Source organism: Hippopotamus amphibius, chromosome 11, assembly GCF_030028045.1.
Source record: "Hippopotamus amphibius kiboko isolate mHipAmp2 chromosome 11, mHipAmp2.hap2, whole genome shotgun sequence".
Lineage (NCBI taxonomy): Eukaryota > Metazoa > Chordata > Mammalia > Artiodactyla > Hippopotamidae > Hippopotamus > Hippopotamus amphibius.
In genome coordinates, this window is record NC_080196.1 from 79,099,356 (window position 1) to 79,121,720 (window position 22,365).

A 22,365-nucleotide genomic window follows, 5' to 3' on the forward strand; every position below is an offset into this window, starting at 1 on the left:
AATATAATAAATAATTTCTTTGAACGTTTTTTGATGTGGGAGACAAACTTCTTTTGTAATCCCCCCCACCCCCCAAGAAAATGCCCAAACATCTTTATACCAAAGTTAAACAAAATAAGTAATTTTTCAGGGTACATACATTTTCCATTATGAACTAAAAAACATTTCTACAAATTACATCAAAAAGAACAATGTAACAAAAGTTATGCTCATGGATGTCAGCTTGAGGGGGCAAGTGATTAACAGGCAGCTTTATGTGGGATCATGTCTTAACATCAATAATTAGCTTTTTATAAAGTGTTTGTACAATTGGTGTTTTTAAGGAAGGCAAAGGTCATGGTGCCTGTGGGCATTCAGCTAAAAGATTTAAAATTCTTACCAAAAATAGCTTATGAATATACAAATACCATTCACATAGACAAGATAAATAAGCCATCTCTTGTCTCTCTTTAAAATATTCTGGGCTAAACCAGTTTCCAAAGAAAATATTGTAGGATGATCTTGAATCGTATTAGAAATCTATTTCTTAATCCAAATCTTATCTCTACCTCAGGGCACAGAGCTGTGGATGGGAACATGGGTCTTCAAATGGATGTGGCTTCCTTCATGTTAATCATTGTCATGATTAAATGTGACCATAGGCTACCATAGGCTACCCAAGGTGGCAGTTGGCCTTACTTGATGCAAACTTTGTGTGACCTTCCTTGGCTGCTACAGAGTAAAGAAAAGGTGTATTCTTTTTAAAACCATCAAATACTTGAAGCTCAAATTCTCTGTCTGCTCCAATTTTACAAAGCACTCAAAGGTGCTTTGTTCACCCTAGTTAAAAGTTGGTTGGTTTGTTTTTAAATGTTAGTAGCCCTTTTCTTGTAAACCACAGCAGTAAACATTTGTGCCCTGTTTATAAAGATAGCTCAAAGCATCAATGGCTCTGAGAGGTAGCAAATTCTCTAGTGGTTTTAGAATATGTCCATGAAAATAGTTGTTGCCAGAACCCATCACCTCTCTTAATTTCTTAAGTAAAATTAAATTAGCACCTGGCTATGAGTGTATTTTCTTTTTAAAAAAGCTTCTCTGGTGCAAATGTATTCGATGTATCTTTTTTAAAAGTCTTTCATTTTTCAATGGTAATTTCTAACGCTTTAGGGAGCTGGATAAAACGCTGGTGATTATTTAAGATCACCTCATTCTAAGTGTTTAAACTGCTACGAGTAAGGGCATTTAAAGATAAATTTAGCTGGACGCAAAGGTCATACTGCCCATCCACCACGACTAAAAGCCGAAATCAACATTCTCTGCCAAAAGCCTGGGTTTCTTTCAGTGTTTAGGGATCGTGATGCTGAACCTCGCAGGTCAAATTTCTTCTCTCTCTACCTGGGACTCAAGATGAGTGGCCCATCTCTGGAATGAGACAGCATGTCTACTGGGACAGAAAGCTTATTTTATTGGTTTGACACAGGACAAAATCCTTATTTGGGGGTGTGATAGGACTCTATGGAGCAGTGACAAAAGACTGATGGAGACAAACGTCTGCCGGATCAACTACTGGGTTAAAAGAGACGGATGTGTAGTATTTGAAGGGGATGAGAGGAAAAATCCCAACTTTTCTCAGAAAGCCGCCCGGCTGCCATGTACAGCACTTCAAAAGCAGAGATGTACTTAGATCTGTGTAATTAGGTAGGCCCCCCCGAATGGACACTAACAAATTAATAGAACCAACACTTTCCCCTTTAGAGACCCACCCCCCCCACCACCACAACAACGATATAATATACATAGTACAAGAAAAGTTGATAAAACACTTCAGGTCTAAATTTTCTTAAGAATAGGACAAAAGAAAAAATCCCTTATGTAGTCTCTTAAACTAGCAGAGCTTCCTTTGCCTTGCCTTGCCTGTCTTCCTTTTATTGCCTTTCAGAATAGATGGATATCCCTGAAAGATCGGATTGACAATCTTCTGCTGATTGAGACATTTGAAGCAGTGACTGATGACACACAGTGAGGCAGTTTGTGCAGCTGTGAGCGACGCAGGTACCCCCGGCACCCGCAGATTTTGCTTCCCTTTCCCCCACTACACATCCTGGTCCCCCGCCCCCAGCCCCTCTTCGTCCCCTCTCGGTGTGTCACTCCTGGACTCCGGTGACAAGGGTGTGTGATTTCTGAGGTCGGAAATCAAGTGCTCCATCTGCTTGCCCAAATAGGAAGCGTGTCGGGGAAATCAAGGGGATCGGAGCCCTAGTTTCTTTCGGGTGGAAGACCGCGAGGTCCCGAGGGACCCCCCCGGGATCCTGGATTTCTGAGATACCCTATGGTTCGATATTGCTGGAATCTAGGGACAGACTAGCTCGAGAGAACGGAGGATGGCGGGTGACCTAGAGGGGCCGCGTCTACACGGGTGGGCGGGCCAAGAAGGCGGAGGGCGGGCGCCGGGGAGGAGGCGGGCGGGGGCGCGGTGGCCGGGGGCCCTCAGAGCCGGGTCTGCGCCTCGGGGATGTAGATCTCGATGCTCTCGGCGCTCTCGGTGGCCGAGTTCTGGCGGACGGACGCGGCGCGCTTGGCGGCCATCAGGCGCTTGCGGGCCTCCTGGCGCTGCGAGCTCTCCAGCGAGCGCTCCCGGATCAGCGGCGCGGGGCCCTTCGCCGGCTTCTTGGGCACTGGAGGAGGGGCCCTTCGCTCCTGATCAAAGCAGAAGGTTCAGGACATTACACAGCTTCTCAGGACAAGCTTGGGAAAAACTGGGATAGGTCAGTAGTTAGCACACACACTTTTTTTTTTTTTTTTCTTAAGCCTAAGGATGGCTAGGCTTAGGCTAGGTTAGTTCTGATCTGCACACTGTGTGTGTGTGTGTGTGTGTGTGTGTGTGTGTATATATATATACAGTATATATATTTACATATATATGTATATTTTTTCTTCGTTATTCTGGCTTGGGTATTCAAAAGATGCAGGGGGAAAAATACCGGTAATTTTAAGGCCAAGGGTAAAGCTGGATGGCAGAACTAGGTCTCTCCAAGGGAAGGATGTGGGTATTTAAAATGCCCCCCGCCTGCTGAAAGGCCGCGGTTCCCAGCATATTTACTGTGGTTTTTCTCTGGAGGCTCCAGACTCTTCCGGGTGCCAGAGATGGGAAAGGGTGGCAGCAGCCGCCTCTTAGAACTCTGCATCCTCTCTAAGGAGGGAGGCGGCGGGTGCGAGCTCGGTTCAGAGTTTAAAAACATCCCCGCCCTCTCCCCCGGGCCCACCCGAACCTGAACAACCAAACGAGGAAGAAGAGATTGTAAGACTGTGTTCATTTAGCTTTGCTGATGCCACAGTGCGTTACACCCGTTTGCACATCACACACAAACACACAGCAATGTATTCGGCAGGGTCACCCTGGAGGGAGGACTTGGACAGTTCCTACCCTCGGGGGTGGAGTCGGCTCCTGAAGCGTCCTGCTAGGCCGTCACGCCTCAGGGGCCTCGGGGTGACTGTGGCGGCCCAGAAGGCAATTCCATCACAGGGACAGACACTGCGCCATGAAAATGGAACACAAGACTGAAAGAGTTCATCCCCCTAACAGCAGCAAACTAGAAAACGGGCGGCTATTTTTAAATGCCACTGCAAAAACAAAAGCCATTCATCACTTGGGCTGGGAAAAAAGATCTACAGTGGGACAGAAGGGGATCTAAACCACAAAGGAATTTTGGGGAAAAGATGGTGAGTTTTCAGGCTGCAAAAAGGTCCACGTGAGTCTGATGATTTCATTTGTTAATAAAATACCCTAAATTCTCATAGAACTAAATGTGAGAAGTATCTTAAAATAGGGATGCCACGATTCTCCAAAGGGCTTTCCCCATATTTCTCCTTTCTTGCCCAGGTGAAGTGCCTAGTTAAACTTATTGCACTGGAGTTGCCCAGATGGCTGTTTAAGGTGGAGTCTGTGTGGATAAAAAATGGAAGCACAGAGTGCGAACCATATTCCACCAACTCTGATTGTTTTGTTCATTGTTTTCCCTCCAGTTCCAGGGGTGATGCAAAGCTCTGATCACAGACAGCGTGCATGAAGATTTAGAAATCAAGTTAACTAATGATTTACACTGTGTAACTTTCACTAGGTTACACATATCAATTCTTAGTTTCATTCCTTTTGGACATTTAAAATCTTCTGGGTAACTCAGTAGATAGTTTCGAAAGTATGAATGTTGGAAACTTTTTAGTCACATTTTCCTTTCCTTGCACATTTTATTTTTTTAACAATATTTTTTTTTTTAATCCATGAATGAGAGATTAGATGCATCAACTCTAGAAACTCAGTTACCAGTATCTGTGTACATCTGTAGTGTTTTCTTAAAAGCAGACCAATTTAAAAGCTTATTTAGCAGACAGTTTTAAAACCAGATTAAAGAAAACTAGATTGAGTGCAAACGTTTGGCTTCCCCAGTGAGAGGCCACACAGACATCAATGGTACTTTGATGTTTCACACCCAAACCCCCCCAGGTGGATGGTGACAGAATTAGAGATGAGGGACAGTGTTGAGAGTAGTGGCCCCTTTGGTTGTGCACCAGCCCTTGGCACTGGATTTCTCCTGGGAGCCCACGGACTCCAAGAACCCTGGTATTATGACGGGCAGCAGCAGACTGGATTGGATTGCTACTTGCTCGCTGGTAGGTGAAGGGATGAGAAAAGGGCATCATAAGAATAGCTGTGCCTAATCTTTAGAAGCTGAATCCCTCAGAAACATATGACCTCAGGCCGTTAGGAAGCAAAGGGTTAAAAAAAGTCATGCATGCCTGGTCGGCCTAGGGAGGTGGACAATGGATACCTGGGCAAGCCTGGTGGACCCACCGTAATCAAATGTGAAAACTGCGGTTTATTAATTCAAGGAAAAGAATCTGAGTCTTTATTTCTAAGCTCTCGCATGAGGAACCCAGTGAGCAATACTCCGAAGGCAAATCAACCAAAAGTAAAACCCTTAAAAAAAAAATCCCAACATTTGTGATTACTGTGAAACTTTACGGTGTGTATATTTTTAGACTTGAACAACAGTGGTTTCTTTATTACTATATTTATGAAATGATTATCAAAGTCGGTTAGTTTGCAGGGCTTCCTATTTTCTCGGAAACATATTCTAGGGGTGTAAGGAAGTTGAACTCTTGCTCTATGTAATCATGCACTGAAGATGTCATTTATTTTAGTTTAAAAAGCAAAATGGAGGCAGTTCCTTCCAGTGACTAAAATGGTTTAACTTAAAGTTTAATTAACAAAAAAAGCCACATTCCCATTTTCCAATTCACAAAGACAGGTTTTTCTTTAAAAATATGCCTGAAACATATTACAGATAATATCCCAAATGATTACTATGTAAACATTGTCATTACAATGAAATTAATATGATATCAGCTCCATTTCACATTGTAAACAGCAAGACTGAAAGCAGAAGCCTACTTAGACTGTCCAGTGTTTGTGCAGGTTTTTAAATGAACCATACAAAATCTACATTGTTCTACCTTCTTGTCAAGAGGATCCATCTGTTTCCAATTATTGGCCTTTAACTGATGAAGTTCATCAAATTTCATACTAATATTTTCTATGGACAACTGCAGCATGTCCCAGAACCCCGCCAAATCCTGGGAGGTGGGCCTCGGATGAGCATTGGGATTCTGTACAAGAGAAAGAAAAACATTCACGCTTTAGAGGTGATGATCTGTGACAACAAGCACAGGACCACGGTGGCATTTTCAAACATTTCAAATAACACAAGGTGGATGTGTTCCTTTTGGTTTTCAGATAGGAGAGAAAAGTGAGGCTACGGATGGTACTTTTATTTACTTATTTTATATTTTATATTTACATCTATATATGTCATATATATTCACCTTTATTAAGGAATAATTGACAAATAAAATTGCAAGCTATTTAAAGTGTACAACATGATGATCTGATATATACACACGTTGTGAAAGGACTCCCCCATCAAGATAAGTAACACATCATCACCTCACGTATTTATCTTTTTGTGTGTTAGAACATTTATGTTCTACTCTCTTAGCAAAGCTCAGGTATGCAATACAGTGCTATCAACTATAGTCACCATGTTCTAATTAGATCTTCAGACCTCATTCATTTTATAGCTGGAAATCTGTACCATGTTACCAAACTCTCCCTATTTCCCCCACACCCAAGCCCCTGGCAACCACTTTTCTTTCCATGAGTTTGGCTTAAAAAAAAAAAAAACACTACAAATGATAAGTTTATACACTCATTTTATACACATTTGAGTCAGTTACTCTCAATGTCAAAGCAAAACTCTTCTTTTGTTAATACAATATCAGTGTGGTATGGTGGGGAGGCTAAACATTTGAAAAATCCCAGAATGTATGATCTATGACAAGATGCATTTAAAGCTATATTTAAATGAAAATACCATCTTACAAAAAAAAAATACAGTGTATTGCTACTGCAGTCAGTATTCAACTCCATGCTATCCAACATACTCAGAGAACAGATAAAGAATCTAAAGTAGGATTCATTTTTTTTGGGGGGGGATTCATTTTTAATACTCATGTTGAGTGAAAATAATAGGGCAAACAAGTGATAAGTAATAAAAGAATTGGATTTTCAAAATACTGTGTGTTTAACAAGTAAGATACCTCTAACATAGGAAGTCATTGTATCATATAAGTACTTGGACAAAACTATTTGGGAACGAATTAGTTTTAAACTGACCATTACATAATACGGCAGATGTGCGAACACTTGTCTATACACACATAGATGTCTGTAGTGACCCATTTGCTAGATGATATTAAACATTCTTTGGTGTGTGGATTGACTTTCTTTGCCCTCATTCACATATCCCTGACAGGTACTAGAAAGTATGAACCACTAATTTATATGGTCTGAGACAGAAAAAACATAACTCAGAGACTGAAGGTGTTGTGTTCATCGCTGGGTACTACCTGCAATCGTAGCTAAAGGCATTCATGGGCAGATGGGTGGGGCTCCATCTGTCAGCGGTTTCTAGCTAGGATCCATTTTGGTTCCCTCTCGGTATCCCGGGCAATTGGAAAGACTGTCAAATCTCATGCCATGTAATAACTTGAGGCCACTTTGTACTTTTAAAACCAACCCTACAAAAATGATATCATCAGAATTTCAGGAAGCGCAAGGTCGGTGACCATCAAAGTTAATAAGTTGGAAAGAACTTTTTAGCCCTTTGATGGACTAGTATTATTGGTCTGGGCTTCAAAATAAATACAAGTAAAGAATGTATTTATAAACTTGTACTTTTAAAACTACCCATAGTTCATTAGAATAAGTAAATTCTAAAACTGGTAGGTATTTGGGTCAGTGTTAAACTCTATTCTAATGACACCTAAATTCACAAGAGGGTTTCTCCGTAGCATCTTGATTTAATAAACTAAAAATAAGTTGCTTAATATCTAGGTTCAGAATAGATAGATAATAGCTTGGACAAAGTACTTGTCAAATGGAGTTTTATGATCTCACAATATATTTCCTTATCTTATTGGTAACTAAAAGCTAAATTGCCCATACTCTGAAGTTCATAAAGTCTTTTAGGTCACAAGCCCTGTTGGCTAAACTGTTTTAGTGCATCAGTAGATGAAGTGATAGAGTTTGTTTAACTCCGTAACACAGGCATTTTGTTCCTTTCCCACCAAGACTCTTTTTGCCCCCACATCATCCAGGGGATGGAAGGGGAAGCAGAAAGAGCCTGGGTACTCAGCCAGTATCTGACTCAGTGGCTCCTGTGACACCCTAGCACAGGAGTGTCGAAACCTGCCTCAGTCTGAATCAGGCCACTTGGAGGTCAGAGGTGATGGAAAGATAAGGAGGGCTGGGTTCCTGAGCTGAGTTTTGTTGGAATCCATTTATTCTATGCCTGCGAGTCTAGTCTGAGACAAGATGCAAGTGCTTTCAAGTGTCCTCCTCCTCAGAGTAAGAACTCGAGCAAGGAGAGCTGGGCTTTGCTGTGACCAGTCTCGGTGCCACTTTTATGCAGCTTCGTAGACCTAAGTGATGACACCACGGAGCCACCGTGCTTCCTGCTGCAGAGGAGGTGGGGCTGAGAGATCAGGGTGAGGAGGGCACTCACATCCTGGCGGGGACTTACAGGGACTGAAGCCGAACACACTGGGATTTGAACCTCGGCTCTGCCTCTTCGCATGCAGCCCTGGCAAGTCCCGGAGCTTTTCCAGGCCCATTCTCCTCAACCGTAAAACCGTCATAAAAATAACATCACTATTTTCTCCAGAGCGTTGCTTTGAGGATTTAACCGGATCATAAGCCTAAAAAGCTCTGAGCGTGGCACCTGGCACACACTGGGCTCCTGGCCTTCCCTTCTGGGGCATCCACGGCCCTCTGTCCACAGTGCAGTTTCACTTCAGCTGCTCTCCAATGTGCCTGGCATACTTTACCACCTAAGTTCTCTGGTGGCCAAGGAATGTGAGCCCATGAGGAGCTAGGAAATGTCTAAAGCAGCCTTTAACAGGGTTAACCTTTCCTAGAAGTTTGCAAATTTTTCGAAACATTTTGCCTGCAATTTCATCTTCAAAACTGCACACTTTGCATTCTACCTCATAATATACCTGCTTCTGCTTCTATAATTTTTTTAAAAGGTGTGCTGTGTTTGCCCTGTAGCGTGTCCTTATTGGCCTCCACGTGTATCTTTTGCCAGTTTGAGAAATATAAACTTTATATGAACTTTCTTATATTTAAAGAGCAAAGACTCATTAAGATTAATTAAGATCTGTGACACATTAGCAAGTTTGTTGAGAAGAAGATGTGATTAGGAACTCTAAAAAAAAAATCACAGCTGGGGTCAGTCAGATTGCAAATGATCATGTTTTTAACTTTCCAGAAGATAAACAAGTTGCTTTTCATTTTCTTTCTTTTAGATCCAACTTTATCATTAATTGACCAATAAAAGCTAATTTTGTGGAATGACACTTCTAGAGATGGTAGCCTTTAAAACAATTCCGTGAGGAAGTTCTTGCCCTTGTATTTTGCTGGAAATTTTAAAAAGTGTTGTTGATGCTAGTGTTGGTTTTGTCTTTGTTCTGCTTTATTTCATTTCTGTATGTCCAAGAAGGATGAATGATTATTGGTCTCAGGGAGACCAAATCTACACCTATGACACCTACCTCTTATTCTTGAATTAAAACAGAGAACTTTGATAAAGAAAGAAATAGGCCCTGATGGCTATTTCAGAAAGAAACTCATTATCCAAAATGATTTTTTTTTTTCTGTAATAATAGTTTTTGAAATATCAGGCTGCTGCATAGTTTGGTAAGAATAATGAAATCAGAAGGCCAGGAAAATGTAGTCTTCAGTTACCAAAAAAAAAAAAAAAAGGAAATGAAGTTTTAACTTGATTGGATTCTTTGAAGATTATTTAAGTCTAACATAAATATTTTTAATTTTAAGAAAAGCAGGAAATACATGCTTCATCAGAAAACTCTCTATTCCAGGTAAGAGAGTCCGATGGGCTCTGACTCGGTTCTATTTTAGTTGGACCCATCTTGACAATAGGTTCTTCTTGCGGTAGGAGCAGGGAAAGTGGTAGTAATGGGGGAGGGGGGGTACCTACCAGGTTTTCTTCACACAGTTCTCTGAACTGGTAGAATTTCTGCGCCATAAGAAGTTGGGCACTGCCCACTGCGGTTCGGATTTTCCCTAGAACTGAAAAAAGCAAACAGACAAGAAGTTTACACATGACGTCTCACTGTTGAGACTTAGTCTGGTAAAGCAAAGCGGAAGTTATGCTGCAGTAATTAGGAAAAACCACACGCACACCGCACGCGCGCACGCACACGCAGCCCAGTTGTTCTGCCCTGTCGTTCTGCGGGTCTATGGAACAGAGGCTCCTGGGTCAAAGGAGAAAACCAACTCAAAAAAAGCACACGCTCATCATGCATCTTTCTTAGGAATAACGGAGTTTTCCATTACAGCCCTGGATGTTACCAGGAAAGGAGGCAGAGGCAAATAGTTCCGCTTTGTTGTTGTTTTCCTTTCACTGCAAGGATGAATTTCAAGTGTTTACCAGTACAGGTATGGATTTATTTGTGTCAGCAGTCACGGTCTGCCAGCTTGTTTTTCTAATCCGAATCCAAACACAAGAAAAGCATCCCTAACTTGGAGCGGGGAATCTCGTGGCACTCACCATATCCCATCCATAGCCTTCATTATTTTTCCGGAGCTCTGCCATTGGTACCGTCAGGAAAGAGCCACGGCCAGTTGAAAGATTGTCTAAGGAGTGAACATTTTCAGCCCGTTGCCTAGGGAACGCCGGCACCGCCCAGCTTTTCCACTCCACGGACCAACGTTATTGTTCACAGAGGTTTAATTCCCTGTGCACTGCGCTGAAAATCCTCCCCTTGGCAAGCTACTTCTTGCCTTTCGTGTAGTCGAAGGGGAGAACCTTTCAGCGGATGGGAGAGCTTAGAGGGGCGGAGCCTCTGCCGCGAGCATCCCGAGCCCCGCTTATCCCAGAGGCGCTCCCTCCACCGGCAGGAACCCGGCCACCTGGCACTGGGCACCGGGCAGGAAGGAAGGGGAGATGGCGCCCATAGAGAAAGCCAGAGCGCGTGTGCCTCCGAAGGGCGCTTGCCCGCTTGGAGATCTTCACGGGGAGAGATGTTAGAGGACGGACGCAGTGTTTTTGCTGCTGCAGTTTTGTTCTGAATTTACAGAGCCTGAGATTCGGAGTGGAATTAGATCTCCCTTCCTTGACCTCATTCCCCACAAAGACTGACGGCAAAGTGAAAAACAACTTCATCTTGGTCATCTGCTCCTCCATATAAGGCTGCCAGGCTGGATAATGGTTTCTGCTGCCCACCTCCTGGGCGCTACCCCCAAATTTCAGCCTTCCCGCACACATAACCAGGGCATCTCTGAACTCTTGAAGCCACCTGTTACACCACAGCTGAAGTGCAGAGATTGCCTCCCAGGGATAGCCAGGGGTCCCCCTTGAGAGCCATCCGCAGCAATTCTTCAGGCCTAAGAGTGGACTTTTTTTCAATCTGCTTGTAAAATCTTTTGGGATGATTACTTTTCCTCGTTAACAGATCAGTCACTTGTGTTTGGCCTCCCTCCTTTTCTCAACACCCCAAAGCAGAAAGGACAGCACATGAAGACACAGGGCACCACAGAAGTTAAAAGGTTTTGGCTCTAACTGGCCAAGGGTCCTTGCTGGAACACTTACTAGCCACTGCCCTGGACAGGTCACCTAATCTCTGTTTTCTCATATGTAAAATGGGGCTAAGCGTACCTACTGGCAGGGTTGCTGTGAAGGTTAAAGGCGGCAATGTATGTGAATTGCTTAGGACTGGATCTGATTATACAGCAAGCACTCAATAGATGTGCTTATCAAGGACCAGGACTCCTCACTTCCTCTATGGGTGTGCGACTGTGGGCCCTATACTTGCTCTGCCCAGAAGAGAAGAGGGAAAAAAAAAAAAAAAGTCTGGATTATTTATGGGTAATCAGCATCGTTGGTTGTCTGGGACAGGTATGTGCTTTGGAGGACCTGTCCCAGATCAGAGATGGATCAGAAAGGGCACTTCCTAAGTGAACACATGGCTTCAGGCAAACTCAGGTTTCTGGAAACCTCTCTGAATGATCTTTCTGAAGGGCAGGACTGTGATGCCAGCAAACCTTAGAATGATTCCTGAAAGCTTAGAACTAGAACCCAGGTCTCTCGTAGGCTGCCTGGGATTGCACAGCTCCTGGGGATTGGGGGAGAAGCTCGAGGTATCCGGATACAACTCAACACTTAGAGCCCATGGTTCTCAGCGACACCCGGACACCCCAGCTCTGTAATGGGCCGCACAGCAAGAGGGGCTGAATAAGACAGTGCTTCTCAAACGAGGGGAAGGCACTACTCCAAACAAGCATTTGGGCAACACCCAACCACGCAGGCAGGGGCTAACTCAGATGTCTTCTTGGAAGTAAAACAAGGGACACCTTCCCCCAGCATAGTCTGACGGGAGCAAAAACACCAGGGGTGGAGTTGGGGCCCTTCCGTTTTTCAGGTTTTTACCATCATGTTCTTTGAATGGAAATTCCCTGCTGGCTCCAGGACTACTTGCACTTCCAGTGTCCAAGTGATGACTTTTCCTAGGCCCACGGTGCCGAGATGAGGATTTAGCTCTAGAGGAAAACCATGAACCAGGAGGGCTTGGGACAAACAGATGATAACTCCTACCTTCATGCCTTCCACGCTCTGTTTTCCAGAGAACTAAAAACTCACTTTGACTTAAGAAAGAAGCTCTAATACAGTTTGTTTAGATTAGTTTTTCCGTTAGACACTCACTTGGTGGGTGACATAAATCTTTTCTTCTGAAAGTAAATTCCGTATTTGTTACATAGGCTTTGAGGAAGTAAAAAACAAAGTAAATGGTGAACGCCAATGGAAGTAAAAAGCAGGGGGAGAAAAAAGGCTGAAGGTTGGTAAAGAAATGAGATGAAGAAAGAAGAATCTGAATGCCATTTTGAAATTACTCTAAAATGTTCCGTATCAGCCTTTGGCAGGGTGGAAAGAAAAATACTTCTCTCAGGGATACTAGGAGAAGAAGGATGAGGGAACGAGAGTAAATGAGACATTCCAGTTGCCCCTGTGGGCCTTTCCTATGCATATAACAGCGCAACCTGGTAAAAGGAAGTTCCAGAAGAAGCCTAGGTACAGGGCATCTTTCCCAGGTGTTAGCCTTACATGTCACTATTTTACTGCACACGGTGGCAATTAACTTCTCAGGGGCTAGGCTGACCCTCACAGCCAAGGCCAAAAAAGCCAGAGGAGCCTGAGAGCATGTGTGGGGTCCACACAAAAGCTGGTGCAGCGATGGTCCATGGGGGTTCTGGTAATTCATTCATTCACTCAGCAAATATTGATTAAGGGCATACGATGTGCTGGGCTGTGCTGCGCTGCACAGATGTGACACAGTGATCAGCAGAACAACATCTTGTCCTCGGGGATTCTATTCTGGTGAGGGAATGTGGGGGAGGCTGATGTCAGCAGTACGAACATAGCTGTACATGTTTGGGATCTGCTAGATCACTTGGATCGGGATGGATGGGATGGAGCATGAACGGACCAAAGGACAGTGACTTTCTTCAGTGGTGATCAGAGAACTTTCAGTGCTCTTGGTCTCCCTCCTTAAAAAAGGAAAATAAGCAAAGAACAATGACAACAAAAATGGTTTGCGGTGGTATCAGTTGCAATATGAAATTGACTCGGACTAAACTGTTTTAGTAATCATCATTTGAAAACATCCCTGTTTTTCTATTTGGAAAAATATTAAAATACACGAAAGTACAAAAAAGGCAATAGAGCAAGCATCCTTGTATGTGCCCTCCCTCAAAGGATCAAATGTTAATTTTTTTCAAATTTGCTTCTGAACTTCTTTTTCTTTCTTCTTTTTCCCTCCCTCCGTCTCCAGTGAAATGAAGCCCTACAGATAAAGTATTTGTTCTCCACTTCTGTCTCCCTTGCCTCCCTCCCTAGAGGAAACCACTAGACCAGACAACTAACATCCCAGTCCCATCCCTGACTTTATGAAGGTGTCTTCCTTGGTCCTAGAAAGGTGACAGCTAAGGGCCTTCTTGAGAGCAAAGGAGAGTGTTCGATTGGGGTGACCCCTCTAGCATAGCTGAGACCCCACAGCCTAGAATGGGTGGTTTAAGGCTCTATCCATCCAGGAAGAAGATGTGCCCTTGGGGTTTCCTGTAGTTGGTTTCCTTCACACTCGGGTCCATACGGTCTTTCTAGATTGTTCCACCCAAACGTAGTTAATAGTTTTTAGCATCCATGTCCCTTAGAGCCCATTCCCTGCATCTTCCAGGATAATGATCTCTGCTGTATCCCCCCAGGCATGCCATTTAACCATGATTTAATGCATCTACTTACATCACATGTAATCACAGAGTAGGCTTTGCTGCTCTTTGTTTGTAGGGAAGCTTGGTCTCCCTGTGTGTCTATAAGAACGCTGATGGTGAATTTTTTAGGTCCTTTCTCCCTTTCCTTTCCTCTCCAGCTCCTGTGTTAGTCTATCCCTCAGTGGGACTATAGAACAACAACCCCAAATACTGTTGAACAGAATTCCTTCTATGTAAAAAGTGGGCATCTCTTTATCAACTCCCCCATTCGTAACCCTAGAGACTACAGATGGATGGCTCGGGAGATCACAGTAGAGAGGACAGGTCTGGGTTAGTTCACCACACAAAGCCAGGAAGATCAGAAAGGCCATCACTGTTTTGTTTTTTGCAAAAACCTGCCTATTTATATTATCACTACTTTGTATTTCAAAGCACTTTCATATGCACATCTAATGTGATCCTCACAGGACCCAGTGGGGCAGGGCCGATGTCATCATTTCACTTGAGAAAAGTTGGGCTCAAATTATGAAGTGCCTTCCCTGGGGCCCTGGTCCAGCTGGTGCCCTTTTTTCTCAACACTTACTGAGAATTGGTTCTGAATCTAGTCAACTGAAGGCATCTGAGGGTGGTTCCTTTCCTTTATCCACACTTTCTAGCCAGAGCCAATGGAGAGAAGAGGGGCAGCTGTAACCAGGTAGTAGGGGAACGTGCAGAAGTTCAGCAAGTCTGATCCCTGTCCTACATCAGGGCAGGAGGGCAAAGCGCGTCTACGGGAAGTGACTGTCGCACAAAGAAAGCTCTGTCGTGAAAAGAATGGAGGAGCCAGGGATCACTTGAAAGGGATGGCAAGTGTAAGGTTCAAGCTTTGGTTTTTCTTTTAAAGACTGTGCATCAGGTCTTCCTTGGTGGCGCAGTGGTTAAGAATCTGCCTGCCAACGCAGAGGACACTGGTTCGAGCCCTGTTCTGGGAAGATCCCACATGCTGTGGAATAACTAAGCCCAAGAGCAACAACTGTTGAGCCCGTGTGCTGCAACTACTGAAGCCCACGCACCTAGAGCCTGTGCTCCACAACAAGGGAAGCCACTGGAATGAGGAGCCCGTGCACCACAATGAAGAGTAGCCCCCACTCGTCGCAACTAGAGAAAGCCGGTGTGCAGCAACAAAGACCCAAAGCAGCCAAAGACCAAATTATTTTTTAAAAAATAAGTAAAAAAAATAAAGACTATGTATCATAATGAGAAGCAGAGAAAGACAAAATAGTCTTTTATGAAAGGTATGATTTTAAATCTCCTGGCTACATTCAATCAAAAACCCAGACATCTAGAAAAGAGCACACCCCCTCCCTCCCAATGACCCCCCACGGGGTACCATTTTTATTTTGGGAACAAGGAGGTGGTATAAAAGGGACAGGGGTGAAGAGAATGAACACTTTCTCTCATGTGTGCTGTGGCAGCGGAGTGAAACAAAGGCCGTCTTGGCTGGGGACGTGTCCGACTTTCTGCTGAGTCAAAACCAGTGTTTTCTATACATAGGCCTAACTCCCCGTCTCTGCCATCATGGTGTATGTGCTCGAATTTGCTTTTCACAAGACTTTCAGGATCAAGGGATTCCTGGCCACGAAACAAAAGTAGAATCATCCCCTTCCCCCATGAATTTGGATAAAAACTCATAATAAAATCCAGTCCAGCTCCAATCGGAGACACTAGATTAGACTGAGCTGGTCTATAAGGAACCACACAGGAGATGACACACACATTTATACTGTATCAAGGACGCCAGCATCTTACCATGTCGAGCTGAAAACATCCCCCCATCTGGAAAGTTGGACATGTTTTATTGGAAAAATGATTCTTTGTTTCTACATTTCTGCATGATTAGGTTGGTTCAGGTATAAATATGTGTGACCCTTTGTTTGAAAAAAAATATCCTTAAGCATAATTAACATATGCATTTAATATTCCAAGAAGGGTTAGGCCTCCAGACCTGAAACGGCAGAAGCACTGGTTGCCTTGACTGCCACCTCCACTGGCAGCACGTTAGGCCTCAGAAACAGAGCAGAACAGACATAGTTTTTGTATCTTCAGCCTGGACACTACCTATCAATACGGAGTCTGTCGAGTCAGAAATGCCACTTATCAGCTGCGGATGGTGTGAGAATTTACTGTGCTCTCAGACTCTGCCCTCTTCACCTGTCAAGCAATCATAACACAAGGGTGAGTCAAAAATTACCCGCACTCCGGTTAGAGTAAAAGTTCTATAAATTCTACAGCCAGAATGCGGATAACTTTTGACTCACCCTCATACTATTTCCATAGGCTTGCTTACTGTTTAATGAAACCATCTATGAAAATCGTTAGGATGCAGCAGGAATTATAACTCCTATATCCTATCGACATTCCTTAGTTCTTGGTCATTTACCTGGGAAACTAAAAGGTGACAGGATCCCAAACAGGGAATTATTTCTCCTGCTAATCTTCACGCTCCATCCTCTCTCCCCAGCAGGGTGAACTGACTGAATGTCCTATTTTTTGGTGGCTCTCATGCAGGCAGACAGGTGTTAGTGTGTGGGTGAATCATGTCTTTGATCTCTATGCATAAGGAATCCATAGCAGTTCTTAAGGACCCCAGGTTTTCATGCCTTTCTGAAGAGTCTGGCATAGCTCTCCACCTATCAGAGCTAGAACAGTGTCCTACTGGCTGTTGGATGACAGAGACACACAGAGGAGAGAGGACCTTAACCAAGGCTGGACGCCTAGATCAGCCCACCAGAGCCTGTGCGGAAAACAGACTCGCTGTAAAATCAAGGGTCAGAGCCTCCTCCAGAGCCACAGAGGCTCTAGCAAAACAAGGTCCATCTTCAGGTGCAGGGTAGGCCAGGCACATCCCTCTGACCTGCAGGGCGCTGGGCCCACCCTACACTCCCAAATGTGTTTTGCCATGTGGTTTAGAGCTATTGCAAACCGATGGGCTCCACACTCAGTACAACTCTTGCGGCTGTTCATTAGTCCTTCCAGATGGTCTTGGTCACCTCCCTCCCTGATCCTCCTTTTCTGACTCATTTACTCGCAACTCAACCCCTGCTCCCTCATCTTCAACCATAACCTTGCCTCCCATGAGATGAAGAAACGGGGTCGGGGGGATCAAGTATGAATACTCAGTGTTCTGTCTCTCCTGACACCCCACACGGTCCCCTAAAGCTCTGACTGATGAGCAAGCAGTGATGTGGCCAGCATGCGAGATGTCAGGTACCTGGAGTTACTACCATTCCTTCCTAAGGGAATCAGCCCACGACTAATAACCGCCCCCGCCCTAAAGAGCTCTCTACATCCACCCTTCCCATCTACTGTATCCTTGGCCTGACTCCTCCCTGGCTGCTCTGAGAAACTGCTCCCTCTCTGCCAGCTCTGCCCGTGTCTACAGCCTGACCTGAGCGGCCTGGGAGCATCCTCAAGTCCCTCCCATTCTAAAGGGAAAATCCTCCCCATCTCGTGATCCCCTCTAGCTAATATAAGAGTCCTCTTCCCCCCTGTTATGGGCTGCATTGTGTCCTCCCCAAATTCATCTGTTGAAGCCCTAACCTCCAGGACCTCTGACCATGGCTACATTTGGAGACAGCGCCTTTAAGTAGGTAATTAAGTTAAAGCGAAGTCATCAGGGTGAGCCCTCACCCAATGTAACTGGTGTTCTTTTAAGACGATGGGCTCAGGACGTAGATACACACAGAGGGAATACCAAGCCAAGGGGAGAGGCCTCTGGAGAAGCGGGCACCTTGAGCTCAACCTTCCAGCCTACAAATCTGTGAGGAAAGAAATTTCTGTTGCAGAGACCACCGGTGGTACTCTGTTATGGCAGCCAGAGCACATGGATACCCATCCCCTTAAACGCTGGATTCTCCAAAGGGCAGAGCCCTTCGCGCTCTCTGCATCCTCTGCTCCCAGTGGTCCCCACCCCCCTGCGGTCTGGCTCTCCCCTCCCCTCCCTTCTCCTGGACCTCTGTGTTTGGCACAAGGGAATCTCAGCCCCCTTGGGCACCCACAGCGCTCTCTGGTCCTGATCTGATTTCCCTCTTTCTCCCTCCACCTCACGAAGGAAGGCTGAACACAAAACTCAGTCCCGAGTCCACTTCCCTTAGTCCCCTCGAGTGATCCCATCCATGCTCCTGGGTTCAGCTATTCCATAAAAAGTTTATATTTCTCACATTTGTAACTCCAGTGTATACCAACCCCTCGTGTAGCATATCTGAGCATCCGCTCAATGCCTCGTCTCCCCAAATCCACATTCCTTTCAGGAGTCCCTAGTTGCTCACAATTAGGGCTACCAGGCTCCATCGCCCCCTCCACAGCATGTATGTGCTCCCTCCAGTGCCCGTTTGGATGTTTGGCTTTATTAAGGGAACTGGAGGGTCTTCTTATGTCACGTAATTCTCACGCTTAAAACTTTCCCATGCTCCGCTATCATCCCTGAGATAAGCGGGAAACTCCCTTCAATTGCCCACTTGTCCAGCCTCACCTCTGCCCACTCCCTCTGTGCCCTGGGCCCCCAGCGTCCCAAACCCCAAAGCTGGTCTCTCTGTAGTGCCTCTGCTCAGGCTAAACACTGAGCTGGGAGTGCCTCTTGCCTCGGCGTCCACACCGGCCCCGCCCCGTGTGCACAGGTGTGCCTCTTCCAGAAAGGCCTATCCCCTTTCACCTCTCCCTCGCTTTGCTCCTCAGATTCCCGTGCACAGCTCTGCCTCTGCCCTACCCACATTCTCTCCAGCACCGTCTATTTATATGTCTGACTTTCTAACCAGACCAAGAGCCCTTTGATGGCCTAGACTGTGACAATGCAACTCCCTATATCCTGTTGAAGGAATAAATTTCGGGGTGAACTGACTCATCTATGAACTCTAGGTTAACCAGAAAAATAAGTTAAGAGCACCATTCCCTGCCTTAAGCATTCTGCTTCTTTAAGGTTTTACCTGCCTAGCGCCACTTTTTTTGTTACAGTCTTAACTGATGAATTACTTACCTAAATATCGTCTTGGTGGGGCTATTCTTCCTCTTAGTTTCCCATTTATAATACTAGCTGTACTGACTCAGGCTGGAACAGCCAAGCCCCGTGGGATAAATTGAACACACCTGTGGGTGAATTAACCTCCTTATCTTTCACTTTTGACTTCTTTTTACTCATCTGGCCTTTTTCCTACCAACGTTGTAGACTTTGGGGTGAGGAGGAAAAAGGAATTTTTAAAAAGTGGACCCACCTGCTTACTCCAAAGTCATGTGGATTTGTCAGATGAAATCTGACATTTTTATTTAGGGGTGTGTCCTCATGGAAAATAATTTCTCCAACCAACTGCCCAGCTGTGTCTCAAACACATTTGTGATCTGGAGCTGTTGTCAATAAGAGGTCTCCACAGAAAACATGATCTGTTTCATTCCTGGCTGACAAGGGCTGCTCTGAATGTAACAAGAGCGCTTTTTTTTTTTTCCTTAAAGGAATCAAAACTTAAGTGACTAAAGAATGATGAATTTATGAATTTATGAAAGGCTAATGAATAAAGAATAGAATTCTCAAGTAGAAATTTTCCCATGGACTAAAACCAGAGCTTCCACGGGGCTAAACCATGGGGGGAATATTTTGTTTGTGAAGAGCAAGTTTTCAAAAACTCAGCTAATTTTTCCCCCAGTCCACACTGCAGGAGTCTTACTCATAAAAGATGGTTATGCTTCTATCCATATCTCCATTGACATCCGCCATGAAATAGTAACAGCATCTACATCACATAAATAAATACAGTTTTTGAGTCTTTGAAAGATAAATGAGATGAGTTAACATTTCCCTTGGGAATATGGAAGGACTAAATCCTGCGTTTGATGTCCATTGCAATGATCTTGCACAGAAATAGTTGGTTATCGTTAGAGAAATCGATCTGGGATCGTGCTCCATGAGTCAGGCCCTCTCTCTGCAATCCCTGCCTCTCTGCAGTGCAGAGGTGTCTGGAATAACGGGCACAGCACTAGTCCAGGGACCTGGAGAGCTGCCTCCAGGCATGGTCCTGCCTTCCCTCTGCATCTTCACCTCTCCACGCCTCCGCACCCCTCAGCTGCAGACCACTCCCAGTGAAACACCCACAGAAGGATGCTCGGAAATGTCCTTCCAGCACCAACACCTTCCTCCTTGTGCCCAGCGCTGTGCAAAGTGAAATGCACCCGGCGTTCTAGAAGGTTACACAGGAGGCACACGGCACACAGTTTTCTTTTCATTACTGCCATTTCCTCTGTGGTCACTAATTTCAGGTTGGCCAGACCTTAAAAAAAGAGACTATGCAATGGGTGTGTGTGCGCGCACGTGTGTCTTGGGGCGTGGGGGTGGGGAGGAACCTTTTGAAGGTCACTTTGAAAGATAGATGAGAAAAAACAGGAAGAAGCTAGGATGCACCCACCTCGCCCCACTTAGAAGCACGCAAGGCTTGATGCAAGGGGTGGAAATCGCAAAGTGCTCCTCTGCCTGCCACCCACTGGTCCTCAGGCTGCAGAGACCACAGGCCACCCTGGGCGGAGCCAGCCTGGGGATGGTACCCATCAACGGTGCCAGTGATGACTGTGCACAGCTTCCCGTCACTCAACCTGAAACCGGGCAAACCCCATTTCGGGTTTCATTACCTGCTCCCCATTCACTGCCAAGGCTCCCAGGCCTTCTGGGGGACTCAAGGCCAAGTTTCACCAACGGGGATGCTATTACAAGGCAAAATTAAAGTGGAATTCATCTACCTCCCTCCTCCCACACCCTCTGTGGGCTTATCAGTTCGTTTCAGATAAAGCCTGAAAATTCCACATATAAGTTGTCCACAATTCAGGAGGCAAAGCTAGATTTCCAAGCACAATCAACCAGTATTTCATCCTGGGGCCACTGAAACCTGAGCCGGCGGTGCTGGACCACATTCCTGATGGGAGCACTGCACTCCATCTGGGCGGTTCCTCCCGGTCAGATAATACCAGACGGATCTCTGTCACAGGCAGCCCCGGCCGACAGCACCGAGCCATCTCCCCGAGACAGCTGTTTCACACAAGGCCCCATTGTCTGAGACAAGCTCGGATCGGTTTACTGCGAGAGCCGCGGGAACATTCTGTCAGCTGCTGCGGCTGCGAGGAAACCTTGCTCGCTGCAGATTTCCCTTCATTTGCTACCCAACCAAAAACCCACCATCAACTGTTAGTTAGGGAGGAAGGTTTAACCCAAGAACTAAAGTCCTCGCGCGGCTTTTACTTTATCAGGGAAAAGAATACCCCTACACACCCAAAGAATTTATGGTTGGACTTTTGGAAAGCTGGCTGGAGGTGACCGGGTGACTGGAAGTGCTTGTTTTCTCCCTGTGCTTCCTTAAGCACTTTTTTCCAGTTTGGGGGAAAGCAGTGTTTTCCAGGCCGGCGAGGCCACAAACAAGATCCCTGGGAAACAGCAGTCAGAATTAGGATGAAGGCAGCATAAAATAACTGATTCCTGAATAATTATTGAAAATTGGATGGCTCTTTTTTTTTTCAACTCTGTCTCCGAGAAAGGTGACCACAGCCACTTCATGCCCCAAATCCGAACCTCAGGTTCCCATTAAGCAGATAGGTTCTGTTCCTAACTTCTCCCCCCCCCCACCCCTACCCCATGGACATGCTGTATTTTGAATTCAGGAAGATATTTAACAAAATACCTTCCATTCTTAAGAGCATGATGAGTAACTCTGGGTATGAATGATAGCACGCCTGACCCCATCTACCTTCAGCTGCTGCAGACTTTTTTTGGGCGTGGGGGTGGGGGGATATTTTGGTGGGCGTGGTGAAACATACATAAGATCTACCATTGTAACCATTTTTAAGTGGGCCATTCAGAGGCATTAAGCACATTCACCAAAGCTTTAAAAATATTTAAAATTTGGAATAATTCCAGGGCCCCACAAAATACATAAAGCAGGTGTGGTGAGAGTCTTCCTTGCTCCCACCCTATCCTGCTCATCTTTCCCTGCTGGCAATGAAGACCTGGCCTCCTGGGAGGGATGTGTCACGGAGCTACCATCATCATGTACCCTGAAGAGAGACCCTCCTGTCTAGGGCCCAAAGGACACATAAGGTGGCTTGACCAAGAGACAGATAGATCTGTGCTTGACCCATCTATCAAAGCTATTTTTCTGAGTGTACACAGATTTTTTTTTTTTAAGCTGGCTAGACTCAGACATTGGCTATGCCTGCCAAACAGGATCGGCCCCTCTTCCTTTACCACCCCTGCCTTATGAAAACCCCCAAAGGTTAAATTAGAGAATTAGTAAAACAAAGGCCCTCTGCAACCCCAGGCCCACTTATCAGAACAGAACTGTGGTTGCCAAGGAGGCAGGGACAGATATGTACAGGGAGCTTTAGAGGAGGCACCAAGCGACACACAAACTATCATTATCTTGTCAAATGTTATTCATGTTGTATCTATTCCATCAGGCGCTTCTGTGTTCTGTGACCTT

General features: G+C 45.2%; 1 protein-coding gene across 14 annotated transcripts in view; it reads right to left on the reverse strand.

Annotated features, from left to right (window-relative positions):
* Positions 1 to 2,466: 2,466 nt before the first annotated feature.
* Positions 2,467 to 22,365, reverse strand: part of DLGAP1 (DLG associated protein 1) — a 312,230-nt gene continuing 292,331 nt past the window's right edge. For 11 of the 14 annotated variants that reach the window (XM_057699892.1, XM_057699894.1, XM_057699905.1 and 8 more), the window contains 3 exons: positions 9,594 to 9,685; positions 5,491 to 5,643; positions 2,467 to 2,676 (listed from right to left, as the gene is read on the reverse strand). In XM_057699892.1, the coding sequence (XP_057555875.1) occupies positions 2,467 to 2,676; positions 5,491 to 5,643; positions 9,594 to 9,685 (455 nt within the window). Of the gene's footprint in view, positions 2,677 to 5,424; positions 5,644 to 9,593; positions 9,686 to 22,365 lie in introns of those variants that run through there. The other 3 variants (XM_057699903.1, XM_057699906.1, XM_057699904.1) reach the window with 1 other exon arrangement.